Source organism: Protopterus annectens, chromosome 5.part1 (assembly GCF_019279795.1).
Source record: "Protopterus annectens isolate FY-2018-M chromosome 5.part1, PAN1.0, whole genome shotgun sequence".
Classification (NCBI taxonomy): domain Eukaryota; kingdom Metazoa; phylum Chordata; order Ceratodontiformes; family Protopteridae; genus Protopterus; species Protopterus annectens.
This window is the reverse complement of record NC_056736.1, coordinates 449,361,387-449,376,386: the sequence shown is the minus strand read 5'-3', so window position 1 is coordinate 449,376,386 and position 15,000 is coordinate 449,361,387. Positions and strand designations below refer to the sequence as shown.

The 15,000-nt window shown below is 43.8% G+C and overlaps 1 protein-coding gene across 1 annotated transcript in view; it reads right to left on the bottom strand.

Annotated features, from left to right (window-relative positions):
* The window catches only part of NUP98 (nucleoporin 98 and 96 precursor), a 1,998,548-nt gene that overhangs the window by 39,041 nt on the left and 1,944,507 nt on the right, over nucleotides 1-15,000 (bottom strand). Inside the window, exon 26 of the mRNA XM_044072823.1 lies at nucleotides 13,738-13,763. Within this exon, the coding sequence (XP_043928758.1) occupies nucleotides 13,738-13,763 (26 nt within the window). The remainder of the gene's footprint in view (nucleotides 1-13,737; nucleotides 13,764-15,000) is intronic.

The window sequence follows — 15,000 nt, the reverse complement described above, 5'->3', positions numbered from 1 at the left end:
CCAGCAACAACTGACCTATGATGGTCCTCATGGAAGGATATTCCAGAGCACCGCAGAGCCAAAAGCAGCCCTATTTCTGGAAGTAATGTCAAATTTATAATGTGTAATAATAGTGTGGGAATTTGACCAGGAAGCAGCGTATTCCTTAATCAAGTCTCGGAGTCTGATGACTTGTGCCATATAGTTCAGCGCCCTTACAGAGAAGGTATGCTTTCCAATGTGGTCCAACGTCCGGGATTCCTTATCTGGAGGGTGGACCAAGGAACTCTCCTGCACTAGCTCCTTCTTGGTGGCAGCCGCCACCACCAAGGCATCCACTGGAGAACCTTTAGACCATGCCAGCTTATCAGAAGGGGACTAAGTATCTTGTCTGCTCTTCTGGGAATTGGTTCCACGGTAACCGGCTCCTTCCAAGCCCTGGTGGTAATTAAGTCCAAAACCACACTTTAAACGCCAAAATTTAATGAGTAAAGCTTTCGGGTTCACTACCCTTCATCAGTTCATCATACTGATGAAGGGTAGTGAACCCGAAAGCTTTACTCATTAAATTTTGGCATTTAAAGTGTGGTTTTGGATATAATTTTTGCAGTTTTCATCAACTGTTTGCTACAGGTAATTAAGTCCACCAGGGGGTCAGCCGGGGGGGGGGGGGACACACCCAAGAAGTAGACGGGCCTGCATCAAACGCCTCCAGGAATACAGACTTGTCCGAGGAAGGTTTTTGGGCAGACCACCCTTCCTCATTCGCGACATCTCCATGATGGCTCCAAAGGAGACATCCTCAGGGGGTGACCGTGGGGAACCTTCCCTTCCTCCAAGTCTGTGCCCTCTGTGAGGGGACTCAGGGGAGTCCAGGTGCCTCCATTTGCACTTCCGTTTGTGAGGAACCTCCTCGGTGGGGCTATCCGAGGAGGGCTCACCCACAGGGTCTTGTTTCTCTAATGGAACCAACCGGCGCGCCGATGCAGGCTGTCCCTGTGGCCGGATGACGGAGGACAGGCCCAAATACGCAGGGGTGACGGATGGATCCACAGCCCGGACCGGGGATCTGGAAGTCCTCGACAGCACCCTCTCCACTACATCAAACGTCGAGGACGACCCGCTCTCCCCAGGCTCCGAGAGCAGCCCCCTTGGCTCAGATGCATGGATCGGCGGAGCCAAAGCGGTCGGACCCGAGAGGGAAGTGTGCTCCGACCTAAATGGCGTCGAATACACAGTTCCCCCCCACGGATCAGACGCTCGGCTCTCGGCCCCGAGAGCTAGGATCAGACATGCTCGAGGGCATAGTCGTCGGCGAAGTAATCAAGACTGTCGGCGCCGACGATTCCCCGGGTCCGAAGCTGCACGGATCCGAAGACTCCGAAACACTAAACCGGGTCGGAGAAGGAGCGATCGGGGTAAAGAAAGGGGCCGAGCTCCCCCCGGAGGGGGGGGGGCTGGAGCACCCCCATCTGCATTTGAGCCTGCAGGAAACGACGCATCATCCGGTCCAAATCAGCATCGGTCAAGCTTCTGGTGGATCTGGAGGAGGTCGTTGAGGCGGACCTGGAGGGCCGCCTCGAGGACCTCGAGGGAGACCGGTACTCCTCCTCCGGCTCCGGGGAAAAGCAAGGAGAACGGAGCCGAGAATGAGGAGAACCAGAGGCCCTCTTAGCGGGACTAGCTAACTTCGCTGGTGGGGCTGAGGGATGAGAGACAGCCCCCCTTTTTTATGCCTGTGCCGGTCCTTATCTCTCCTTTTTTCTTTTGAAGAGGAAGAGTCCCCCTCTCCCTGAGAAGCAGAGGGAGTTTGAGTCCCCAAGGGAGGGGGACTGGAAGGCACGGGAGCCGCAGCAGCGACCAGTGCCTTAAAGGGAGAGGAGGAAGAAGAACCCGGGGGCAACAATCCTGCCAGGATTAGCTTGTTCCTCCTATCCCTGATAGCCCGGGGGTTGAAAGCCGCACAAACCTGGCAGCTGGTGGATAAATGGGTCACCCCCAGGCAAATAACGCACTGAGTGTGGCCATTGGCTGAGGACAGCTTATGACCACACTCAGTGCATTTAGAAAAAATGGCTTTAGGCCCTTCAGCCATCACACCACACACTCACGGCACTAGGGGGAGGGAATTGAAGTAAATTTAAAGTAAAATTACCACAACAAAAATACGCTAAATATATTAGCTGATAAAGGGGGCTAAACAATACACACACACCAAAGAAATTTTAGAAAAAAAACGATTTTTAAAGGTACTTTTTAAAACTGGAAAACTCTCACCCACGCCTAAGAGCTCGTCTCTAGAAGCTGCTATAAGCCACGGCAACTAGATCTGCGGATGGAGGATGTGTAGCAGGGGATTATGGGTAGGGGAGGAGCTAGGAGCTCAGATCTTTTAGCTAGGTAAAGCTGCCGGCTCGGATCTGAGGATGGATCTGATAACTTCATTTGGTCTGCAACCTGTGGGTAACTACTTCAGATTTTGTGGTTCCAGTTTCCATTCATGAGGGTCCATAAGATTTCTGCTTAGTTTGTCTACCAGAGTATTTAGCTTTCCTGGCAGGGATTGAGCTTGTAGTTGTATTTGATAGGTCAAGGTCGTGTTCCACAATGCCATGGCTAGTCTGCAAAGGGGGTAGGAATGTGTAACCCCTGCTTGTTTATGTACCACAAAACTGTGGTGTTGTCTATCATTAGTTGTCCTGGATGAAGGTAGTCCTTGAAGGCTGTCAGTGCATTCTGTACAGCTAGCATACCTTTCTGATTGATATGTAGGTGCATTTGATTTGGGCTCCATTTGCCCTGAATGCACTTTCCTGCCAGATGAGCCCCCCCAAGCATAGTCTGATGCGTCTGCAGTTAGGGTTTGGGCGGCAGGGGGTGGATTGAATGGCAGTCCCTTGTTTTGATGGCAGGCCTCTGCCCACCATAGGAACTCTAGTTGCAGGCAAGGTATAATAGGAATTGTTGTTTCCAGGCTGTGACAATGTTTACTCCATAAACTTTTTAAGTACCACTGAAGTTTCCTCATATGCAGTCTTGCATATGGAATTAGAAGAATGCAGGAGAGGCCATGAACGCCAAGGCTTGCAGAATTTGTCTTGCAGACAGCAAAGTTTTTGTGGTCACCTGTTTGAAGTAAGTTACCCATTGAATTTGCTTTTCTGGTGTAAGGTAAGTCATCTGGGCAGCTGTATTCAAGCTTGCACGCAGGAATGTAATTTTTTGAGAGGGTACCAGTTGTGATTTCTTTTCGTTTATGGTGTACCCTAGACAAGTTAGAACCCTTTTTACAAATGCCAGATGCTTTAGAAGAATGTCCTTGTTTTCTGCCTGAATTAGACAATCGTCCAGGTATGGATATATGTGAATATTTCTTTGACTGCAAAATGCAATTACTGGTGCCAGGCACTTTGTGAAGACCCTGGGTGCAGTAGATAAGCCAAAGGGCAGTGCAGAGAACTGGTAATGCAAGTAGCTTGCTTTGAAGCGGAGGTATCTTCTGCAGGATTCCCTGATTGGGATATGCAGGTAGGCCTCAAGTCTAGAGTTACCAACCAGGCATCTTTGCCTAGCATAGGTAGTAACTGTTGAGTCAGCATTTTGAATTTTGGAATGTCCAGAAATGTGCTTAGAGTGGATAAGTTCAGAATTGGATGCCATGATTTGTCTTTTCTGGGTACCAGGAAAAGTCTTGAATAGAAACCTTGTCCCTTTTTTTCCTCTTCTGGGACTGGATGAATAGTGCCCATGTTCACGAGGGGCAGAACTCGTTTCTGGGCCTCTGCCCACTGATTTGGGGGCAGATCTGGCCATCCATTTAAGAATGGCAACGTCTGGAAATGAAATCTGTATCCCTGGGATACTATATTTAAAACCCATTTCTCCTGGGTAATAAGTTGCCAGTTTCGTGCATGAAGTGCCAGTTTTCCCCCCAAAGGGGGAAAGGTAAGTACTTGGTGATTGTAGAGTGAAGTCATTGAGACTGTTTACCATAGGGAGGTGCCTTATTTCCAGATTTGGAGGTGGAGGCACCCCATTGTTTTGTTCTAAAAGTTCCTTGCGACTGAAACCTGGAGCCTTTGGAATGTCTTGATTTGACTTGAGCGGCTCTTGAGGGGACTGGAAAGGACCAGTTCCTAGTAGGCCAGTGCCTACTAAATCTTGGAGGTTGCACTTGTAAGAAATCTTTCACAGTTTGCATAGATTTAGCTTTATCTTCCATCTTTTTTAACACTTCAGCCTTATTACCAAACAGACGGTCCTGTTGTAAAAGAGCATCCAACAATTTTGCTTTGACATGATCAGGCAGAGTTTGCACTTTGAGCGAAGTATGCCTTCTTAGCAGAGATCCAGTTACAGCAGCCCTGCAAGAGGCCTCCAAGGAATCAAAACCACATTGCAAAGTATGTTTTCCAACTTGTTCAGCTGAATGTAATAAATCCTGCAAATCTTAATTTTCCACACAGTCAGAGATTAACATAATTTTCTGTTTAAGTAGTCCCGTGGTATGCTATTGATATTTAAGCATATGAAATTGACAGTTTAAAACCCGGATTGCCAGGGTTGCAGATGTGTAAACCTTCTTACCCCATCTATCCAGCACCCTGGAATCTCTATCAGAAGGGGTAGGTTTTTAGTAGTAGAAACCTTAACGCCCTTGGGACCCTGAGAAATGGCTTCAGGATCAGCATTAGGACTTTTGAAAAGGAATTTGTGGGAGTCAGGAACCCTGGAGTATCTGTCTGGCTTACAAGGAGCCAGAGGCAGAGAATCAGGAGTCATACTAGATTCTGAAAAAACATTATCAACAATATCTAGAACAGGAGGTATTAGCCAAACGCATATGCTGAGGAAGAAGAAGAAAATCCCTAAGTCTCTTTTTAGATTCAGAGAAATCCTGACTTTCCCAGTGGAAATGTTCCCTTAAGGTATGTAAAGTTTCCCCAAAAGAAAAATCCCCAGGGGAGAAGCAGAAGGAATGGAATCTTCTGCATCAGAGTCCTCATAAGTAGGAATAGACAAATCCTGTTCATTAGAAGAGTCAGAAGAAATAGAATCCTGTTCAAAAGATTCATAATCAATGTCTTGCCTAGGCCTCTTAGAAGGAGGGGTTTGGCTAACCCTGATAGAGTAATTAAATCTTCAGCCATTTTGATAATTTGTTTTTAGGCATAGGGGCCTGCACATGTGGCCCAGGCGTCAGTTTTTTAGACACAGATTTAGATTTTTGCTTTAGTTTTGAAGATGGCGTCGGTCTAATATACAAATCTGTAGGCCTGAAAACACCCTCAGAAGCCGGTGCCTGCACAGCAGCTCTGGACCCATCTAAGGTAGAGACATCCGCGGGTTCCATTATTGAAGCATCTCGTGGCATACCGGACTCCGAATGGGTCTCAGTAGAGGCCTGCGAATCAGTAGTAGCGGGTATCAGGGGCTGCGAAAGCGCCTCACTGAGTACTGGTGAACTGGTGACTGGCTTAGGAGAAGCATCGTAGTCAGTTTTGGACCTCGAAGGTCTGTCTTTTTCTTTGCGTTTTTTTAGGTATTCCGGTAGTCGGATTGCTAATAGATGACATTTCTGGATAATTAAATCTTGAGCCAAAATATTTAGAAGCAAAAATATACAGACGTTTAATCGTGCGTTGATTAAATTTAGCACAAAACCGATGCAGGACCCAAGACTTTGTTAATCAGGCCAACTGAGGGCAACCTGCCGGCAGATTACCCAAATGTAATGACTGCAACAGTGAAACACGAAGAACATCTGATGGTGCATGCAGCCTGCTTTGAAGTGTAGGTATCTTCTGCAAGATTCCCTGAATGGGATGTGCAGGTATGCTTCTTTTAAATCTAATGTTGTCAACCAGGCATCTTTGCCTAGCATAGGGAGCAACTGGTAAACAGTTAGCATCTTTAATTTTGGAATCACCAAAAAGGTGTTTAGAGTAGACAGGTCCAGGATAGGACGCCATGAATGGTCTTTTCTGGGTACAAGGAAAAGTCTCGAGTAAGAAACCTTGCCCCCTTTCCTCTTCTGGTACCAACTGAATACCCCCCCCCCCCCATGCTTGAGAGAGAAACTACTTGCTTTTGGGCCTCTGCCCACAGATTTGGGGGTAGATCTGGCCACCCACTTGGTGTTGGTAACGTGTGGAAGTGAAATCTGTATCCCTGGGGCACAATATTTAAAACCCATTTGTCCTGGGTAATGAGCTCCCAGTTCTTGGTATGAAGAGCAATCTTTCCCTCCAAAGTGCTTGGAAGTTTTAAAAAGAAGTAATTGAGACAAGTTTACCATAGGGGGGGGGGGGTTATTACTCCCAGATTTGAAGTGGAGGCCCCCCCCACTGCTTAGTCCTGTGTGTACCCTGGGACTGAAGCCTGGGAGCTCCGCTGGATCTGGGTATGGACTGAGAAGGTCTGGAAGAGGCAGGAAAGGACCAATTCTTGGAAGGCCAATGCCTACTAAACCTTGGAGGTTGTACTTGTAAAAAATCTTTTAACAGTTTGCATGGATTTAGCTTTTTCCTCCACCTTTTTAAGAACTTCTTCTGCCTTGTTGCCAAACAGGCAGTCCTGGTTTAAGGAAGCATCCAGTAATTTCACTTTAACATGATCTGGCAAGGATTGCTCCTTAAACCAAGCATGCCTTCTAAGTACAGACCCAGTTACAGCAGCCCTGCAATATGCCTCTAGTGAATCAAAACCACATTGCAAAGTATGTTTTCCAACCTGTTCAGCTGAATGCAGTAAATCCTGTAAATACTTATTTTCAGCACACTCAGGAATCAACATCATTTTCTGTTTAAGCAATTCAATAATATGCTGCTGATACTTTAACATATGAAACTGGCAGTTTAAGGCCCTAAATGGCCAAAGTTGCACAAGTGTATACCTCCTTACCCAATCTATCCAGCACCCTGGAGTCTCTATCAGAGGGGGTAGTATTTTTGGCAGTAGTAGCTTTAATGCCCTTGGGTCCCTGTGAAATGGTCTCAGGATCCACAGTAGGATTTTTAAAAAGGAACTTGTGAGAGTCAGGGACCCTGTAATATCTATCAGGTTTTCTGGGAGCAGGAGATAGAGAGTCAGGGGCTAAGCTAGATTCCAAAAAGGCATCATCAATAATGTCTAGTACAGGAGGTATGGCTAAAGGCCTGTGCTGGGGCAGGAGTAAGAAATCCCTAAGCCTCTTTTTAGAATCAGAGAAATCCTGACTTTCCCCAACGTAAATGCTCCCTGAGAGTAAGCAAGGTTTCACCAAGAGAGAAATCCTCTGGGGGAGAAGCAGAGGGACTAGAGTCCTCATCAGAATCCTCATAGGTAGAAGGGTAAATCCTGGTCAGAGGAAACAGAAAATTCAGAATCCTGATCAGAAGTATCATAAGTAAACACAGTCTTAGGTCTCTTAGAGGGGGGAAGGTTGGCTTCCCCTAATTAAAGTAATAAGGTCTTCAGCCATTCTTATTTGTTTTTTAGGCATAGAGGCCTGACCATGCGGTTAGGGCGTCAGTTTTCTAGGCATGGATCGAGATTTAGGCCTTGAAGAAGAAGATGGCATCTGTTTAATATGCAAGTCAGTAGGCCTGAATACACCCCTCAGAAGCCGGTGCCTTGCACAGTGGCTCCGGACCCATCCAAGGTAGAGACATCAGCAGGTTCCATAGCTGAAGCATCTCGCGGCATACCGGACTCCAAATGGGTCTCAGTAGATGCCTGCGAATCTGAAGTAGTGGGTATCAGGGGCTGCGAAAGTGCCTCTGAGTACCGGCGAACTGGCTACTAGCTTAGGAGAAGCATAGTCAGCAGCTTTGGACCTAGGCAGCCTGTCTTTATCTTTGCGTTTTTTTGGAATGTCAGTAGTCGGATGGCTTACTGAAGACATATCAGGATAGTTGAACCGAGCACCAAAATATTTACAAGTGAAAATATACCGACGACGGATAGTTTGAGGCTTAAATAAGGCACAAAACCGACAGTGAGGTATGTCGTGGTCAGGGCCTAGGCAAGGAATACAGTGCGAATGAAAATCTTTATGAGGTATTTGCTTTCAGCAAGTAATGCAATTATTTACTTTTACTGACATCGGTTAAGAGCAAGAAAACTTTTCCCCAACGGGGTACTTAGCTTTTAGTTGAAGACTTCAGCGCTGAAACTCGAAAACGAAAATTTCAGGAGTCAGCCGACCAGCACTTGTGAACTGCTTCTGCTTCGGGCACCGCACAGCAAGAAAGACTGATGTCATGGCATCGGCTGCATGTTTTATACCCCTGACATCACAGAAGGAGACAGGAACCGACGCAGGACCCAAGACTTTGTTAATCAGACAAACTGAGGGCTACCGCAAGCATATAACCCAAATGTGATGACTGCAACAGTGAAACACTAAGAACATCTCCAAGTTCCTTATGGGATGCAGTTGCTAAACAAGAGTGACAGAGATGACCAGTGGTCTCAGGAACCATGTCCAATGACATTAGAATCAACCAGCTGTGAGATAAGGCAGAACAGGAGCCAGCCTGACACCCAAAGGCTCCCCAACAACTTTCTTCCTCTAGCAGATATGGCAAGGGAAGAACAGGGACCAGTAACTGCTCCATTAGTCTAGCTGAGAAAGAAGCCCTAATGATGGATAGTAGAGAGCCTGTAAGAATCAATTTATTTTCTGGCAGTAAAAAAGTGGTTTTGAGGTCATAAACCTAAGGACGGTCTCTAAAACCAACTAGTCATGCCCTCAGCACAGGTTCTACCAACAAGTATAAAAATGGTCAAAAAACGTATTTTAATGCAGTCAGTATGTTCGCACAAGCATTCACGGAGTGGAAATCCCTTGAAGAGAATGATTGTCCAAACAAACTCTCCTAGGATAAAAAGTCATTTCACAGGGGGGAAAAAAAAAGTTATCATAAAAATAAAATAGAGGACTTGCAAGAGTATGAAATCTTGTAGTCCCCATATGATCATACCAGAAGACAAAGATAACATTTTCCTTGAGACAGAAGAGGGAACAAGGGAGGGAAGTTGACAAATAATGGAAACGGACAACACAGATCTGTGATAAGTACATAACAGACATCTGAGATGGGACAGAGTCCCCCTGCTACTTTGGTTCCATGAGTGGTCTCATGGAAGGATGCTCCGGAGGACGTCAGAACCAAAAGCCATCCTATTTCTGGAAAGCAAATCCAATTTGCAATGGAAGGGAAGGTATGAATATTAGACCAGGTGGCAGCAGAGCAAATGTCATCAATCAAGGCCCTAGAAAAGAAGGATGAAGTGGAAACAGATCTTGTTTGTGCTTTTGGTGACTTAGGTGAGACCAAACCTTTCAGCTTATACACACAAGAGATATAACGTCAACCATCTAGCTACAGTAACCTTTGACACGCCTTGACCCATCTTGGTTTTAGAACGTGATGTAAAAAATTGGTCAGACTTTCTGAAATGTTTGGTTCAATGAAGGCAGAAATATAATTTAGCTATGCACATCTAGTAAATGAAGCATGCATTTTCCTTTATTCGAAAAATTTGGAAAGACAGGAAGAGTAATATTCAGAGTGAATTCTGTGTAGCTACTTTTGGCAAAAAGGAGGGGTTGGAGCATAAGGAAGCCCTATCCTTGTGGAAGATAATATACTGAGGATGACAATACACAGCTTGGGGCTCTGACATCCTTATAGCTGAAGTAATAACTATCAGGAAAAGGAGTCTTTCAAGTCCGAATTTAAGTCCGCATTGGCAGCTGATACAAAAGGGGCTTGGTTTGAGGCTTGTAGCAAGACAGTCCCCGAGAGGGAGCAGGATCCTTTGAGTGGAGGTCTAAGAAAAAAGGTACCTCTCAGAAAAGCATTATGTAACCTGAGTGAGGGTAAGGAAGTGCAATTATCTCCAAAATGAAAATCTGAAATGGCTGCTAGTTGTTCCTTGACAGCTGAATAACTATCCCTGCTATGGAAAATGGGAACAACAAAATTGAATACTGCTGGAACAGGGGCTGAAAAAGGACTCAATTATTCTGTGAAGCCTAAATGTACAATCTTCTCCACTGACTTTCATAAAATTTCCTAAAGGATGACTTCTAAAGATATGGACCACTTGGGAGGAAAGCCTGGACTGACTAGCCATCATTGGAACTGGAGAAAAAGAAAGTTAGGTACCTACCATAACGATAGATCCATGTTGTCTTATTTTCATCTGGTTCAGCATGTGGGACTATCGGATCCGACCTCGGCATCTTATACCACAGTACTAGATCAGACAGCGCTGACTCCTCCCCCTACCCATAATTCTCCTCTCTTGCCTGAATTACCTCAGAACGAGTTTGCTGGCCAATTCCAACTGGTCATAAATTATCTAGGAAATAATGGAGAAGAGGAGAACAGATCTGAGGAAAACCACTGAAGAAACAAAGTGGAACAGTGATCAAACAGGGTCCAGACAAGGTCTGGTCCATCCCTAGAAGAATAAACTGACAATTTGGCAGGGTTAGGAGGGAGAGGCGTTAAACCTGATGAAAAATAAAACAAGGATCTACCATTCTAGTAACCACACAACTTTCATATCCAATACTGACCATTTTCAACTGATTCAACATGTGGGACAGAACCCCCAAGTACCCAAACAGGGACTTGGGTGGACTCAAGGAAGGATACTAGAGTATGGCGCAACTAAAAAATGTGCGAGTCTTGTACTGCAAACCTATCTTACAATGAGAAAAAGATATGAGTTGAAGACCAAGTCGCTACAGCACATTTGTCACTGACAACCACTCGTTTTGCAAATGCTGTTGAAGCTGCCATTACTCTGGTAGAATGAGCCTTAGGTCTTGATTGTAAGGACGTGCCTTTTGACTTGTAAATGAATAAAATGCAGTCTGCTAGCTATTTTGAAAGTGTAACTTTAGACACACATTGTCCAATTTTTGTCTTGGAAAAGGATACAAAACTGGTTTGACTTTGTGAAAACCCTCAGTATGGTGTAGACAGAATCTAAGTTGCCTAAGGACATCTAAGTATATTCTGCCTTGTTAGCAAAGAGTGGAAAGAATACTGGCAAATCAATTTGTTGGTTCATGTTTACATTCCGAAGTTACCTTGGAAAGAAAAGGATTTGCTTCAGTGAAACTCTTCTTATGAAAAATAAGGACTGGAGGTTTGCATGAAATTGCCTATAATTCTGACACGCTATTTGCTGATGCAATGGCAATGAAGAAGACAGTCTTCCATGAAAGGAATTTTAGATCTGATGAAGATGCAGGCTGAAAAGGTTCTGATTTAGGGACTGAAGTATTTATTTATTTTATTTCCATTTAACAGTGAAATCTGACTGGGTCTAAGCAGACCCGTTTTCAGTGACGGCCAGGGGAGAAAAATCTCAACAGTTACTAATTTTTCTAAAAAGCTTACACAAGGGTAAATAACAAATATTTAAACATTTAAAAACATATACAAAAGCATTAGTTAACAGAAGTGTTAAACATGAACAAGTAAAGCATTACACAAGTACTTTGACAAGCATGTACAAAAGTATTTTGACAAACATGTCCATATAGATATTATACAATTTAGTAATATTAATAAGTTTCACTGGGGAGAAAAAAATCATATATAGTGAAAACAGGAAGTTAACTGAGTTGTAAATAGGCATATGATGAGAATAGACAGTATAAAAGTATGAGACAAAAAGAAACTGAACAAGGAAGGGAAGAAAGGAGGAAAAAGATAATGGGTTAAAGGGGAAGGATGATAAGGAAGAAAGAAAAAAACGGAAGCAGAATAGAGATCAGTCAAGCCTACTACAGTGACATAGCCATGTTAGTCTGAAATGTTCTTTAAGAAGTCTGAATTTGGATGTGCTTTTGGTAAAGAGTATGTTTTGAAGTCAATTTTTCCAAATCTTGGCCACTTTATGGGAGATGAGAGTCACCATATGTGTTGTTAGATCTACTGACCTTTATGAGAGTTTTGTCAGATGACCTGAGAGACTTACTGCTTGAGTATGGTTGGATAATGTTGCACATAGGTGGGCAGTTTTCTGGGTGGTGAAGGATAGAGTCGATTAGTAGAAGTTGATTGTAGGCTAGCTGGTTGGGTAGTTCAAGCCAATTAAGATGGAGAAGTGAGTTACAGTGATGGACCCTGATTGTGTGATTAGCTGCAAATCTGGCTATTTTATGGTAGCAGGATTCAAATTTGGCTAAAACAGATTTTCTTAGATTGGTAAAAATGGATGAGGTATAAAGAAGACTAGATAGTAGGTGGGTTCTACTAATGGCGTGACGGGCGACTTCTGTAAGGAAACGCTTGGTCCTATAAAGGGAACCTAGCTTAAAGTGCACTTTCTTGATAACTGTATCAAGGTGTTTATCAAATTTCAGGTCTTTGTCTATGATTACACCCAGTAGTTTGGTTGAATCAAGGGACTCAATACAGGTGTTGTTAGATGAAAATATGGTGAAGGAGCTACGGTCAGAGGATTTTCTGCCATTGGCGAAAATTGTCAGTTTGTTTTTTCATGGGTTAAGTATAAGCTGGGATTGGTTGAGGAAATTTTCAATGTCAAGGAATGACTGCTGAGTTTTCTGTAGGAGAAAAGGCAGTGTGGGAGCTGAGCAAATTAATGAGTCGTCTGTGTATTGTACTATGTTTGCAGGTTTTGTGGCTGTGTGTAGTTTATTTGTGAAGACTGTAAACAATAGAGGGCCTAGTACTGAACCTTGGAGTACTCCTACAGCTACAGGTAGTAGAGGAGAGAGTTCATTTTGCCATCTGACAGCTTGCTGTCTGTTAGATAACTGATAAACCATGAGACAGCAGAGTGTGAGGGGTTATAGGAGGATAATTCATGAATTAGTTGTTTATGGGGAACTGTTATCAAAGGCTTTGGATAAGTCAAAGAATACAGAGGATGTGAATGACCCAGTATTTCTACGTTGGTTAAATGTGTTTATAAAGTTAATCAGGGCTGTAGTTGTACGATGTTTGGGGCGAAAACCATGTTAGGTGGAGGAAAAGAGATAGTTTTTTAGGAAATGGCTTAGTAGTTGAGAATGAATGCCCTTTTCAATTATTTTTGCTAATGGGGAAAGTAGGGCAATAGACCTGTAATTAGTAGTCTAATGAGGCACCTCCTTTATGTAGAGGGATGACATGGGATAATTTCCATAGTGAAGGTACATACTGCTCTGTGATAGATCTATTAAGTATAGTGACAGGGTAAGAAATGGGATTGGCAGCAAGTTTAAGGTATTCACTTGTCAGTAGGTAAGGACCAGGGCTACAGTTTTTAGGTTTGGTTAGTAGTTTTGTGATGTAGTCGGTTGGTATGGGATGGAATTTGAAGGCATTTACGTTATTTTTTAAAAGTGAGGTTTATGTACTAATTGGTTATTGTCATTGTTGTCTTTGACCAGTGTTAATATGGAGTTTATGAAGTGGTTATTGAATAGTGTGGCTATACTGTCAGTAGAATTTGAAGGGCTTGGGGAGGAAGAGGGAGACTGGCCAGGTTTAAGAAGCTGTTTAATAGAATTCCAGAATTTTTTTTGGGGGGGGGGGGAGGGGGTTGTGGTACCTATTTTGGATAGTGGTGAAGTACTGCTTTTTGTCATATTTGACCTGTTTTTTTGCTAACTTGCGAAGCTGCTTGTACTTTAGGAGTGATTCAGATGTATTAGTGAGTTGGAATTTTTGCCATTCCCTGTCCCTTTGTTTCTGTAGCTTTCTAGTCTATGAAGACATTCATTTTTACGTAGTTTGCATTTGTACATATTTGTCTTAATGGGGCTAGTGAGTTTCAACAGGAGAGTAATTGGTCAATAAAGTATTAAACTGCTAGGTCTAATTGAAGGTATTTAAGGGAGGACCAGTCTACTTGCTGGAAGAGAGTACAGAAATTTTCAGGAGTGAACTTAGATTTGCTGCGGACAAGTTTGAATGTTTGGGTATGTTGAGCAAAAGGGATAGTTTTTTTTTTTTAACAAGGAAGGTAGGTGAGTGGTCGCTAAGGGTGTTCTAAGTAGAACTGTAATAAAAGGAGGACAGGATCATGAATTCAGGGTCTTAATAAGGATGTTCCTCTAAGGCAGGCCTCGGTCATTTTAAGAGAAGCAGTAGAGACATCATTAAGTCCTATGTGAACATACAAGATGGTGGCTATCTAAACTTTGACTGGAGAGTAACTAGAGCTTGCCATAAGTTCAGAAAGAAATCGCCCCCTTTGAAGAAGCCCATTTTGTAAATCATCTTGGCTGAATCCCTTTGAAAGGAAGAGATTAGACGGACTACTGGGGCAGAAAGCCAGGCATCTCTGGCAGTCATTAAAATTAGAGAAACAGTGTGATGGGTTTTAGGGCCTGGAAATCCAGTAGCAGTAATCCCCCAACCACAAAAAGGGGCAATGAGGATTTCCTTGGTCTTGTATTCCATGCCTTTCTGAATTAATTTGGTGATGAAGGGACACTTAGTGGAAAAGCGTAAAGGAGACTTGTTGGCCAAAAATGGACTACAGTATCTGTCAGTGACTGTCCCTGTAGAGGGATAAGGGCAAACTAACTTCTGCTTTTGTTGCTGCGGTCCATACAGGAGACCTTAACAGGAGAAGACCAGAGTGAATCTTCCTCCACTCTCCTTTCCTTTTTTTGCTCTTGAGAAGTGACAGATGAGACAATTTTTCTGCTCCTGCATGGAGCAAAGGCAGAAACCGTTACAAGTGTCACAGGATGGCAACAGCTGTTCTTGTCCCCAGGAATACATCACAATTTATGGATCCCCTGGGGTGGGATTTTGTGCCTGCAGAAGGCACAGTTCCTAAAAGGAGAGAAAAAATATACATTTTTTAATAGTAAAAAGAAGACTAAGTAGTAGCAAGAGGAAAACTGATAAACTAAGCTTTTATAACACCTTTGCCAGACTTATCTAAGAAGAGCCTGGAGATTTGTTCACCTGCTACGAAGGCAAAGGTGAACTGGGGACTCGGAGGGTGGAGGTGCATCACGGGAGTAGGGAAAGACCAAGAGACAGG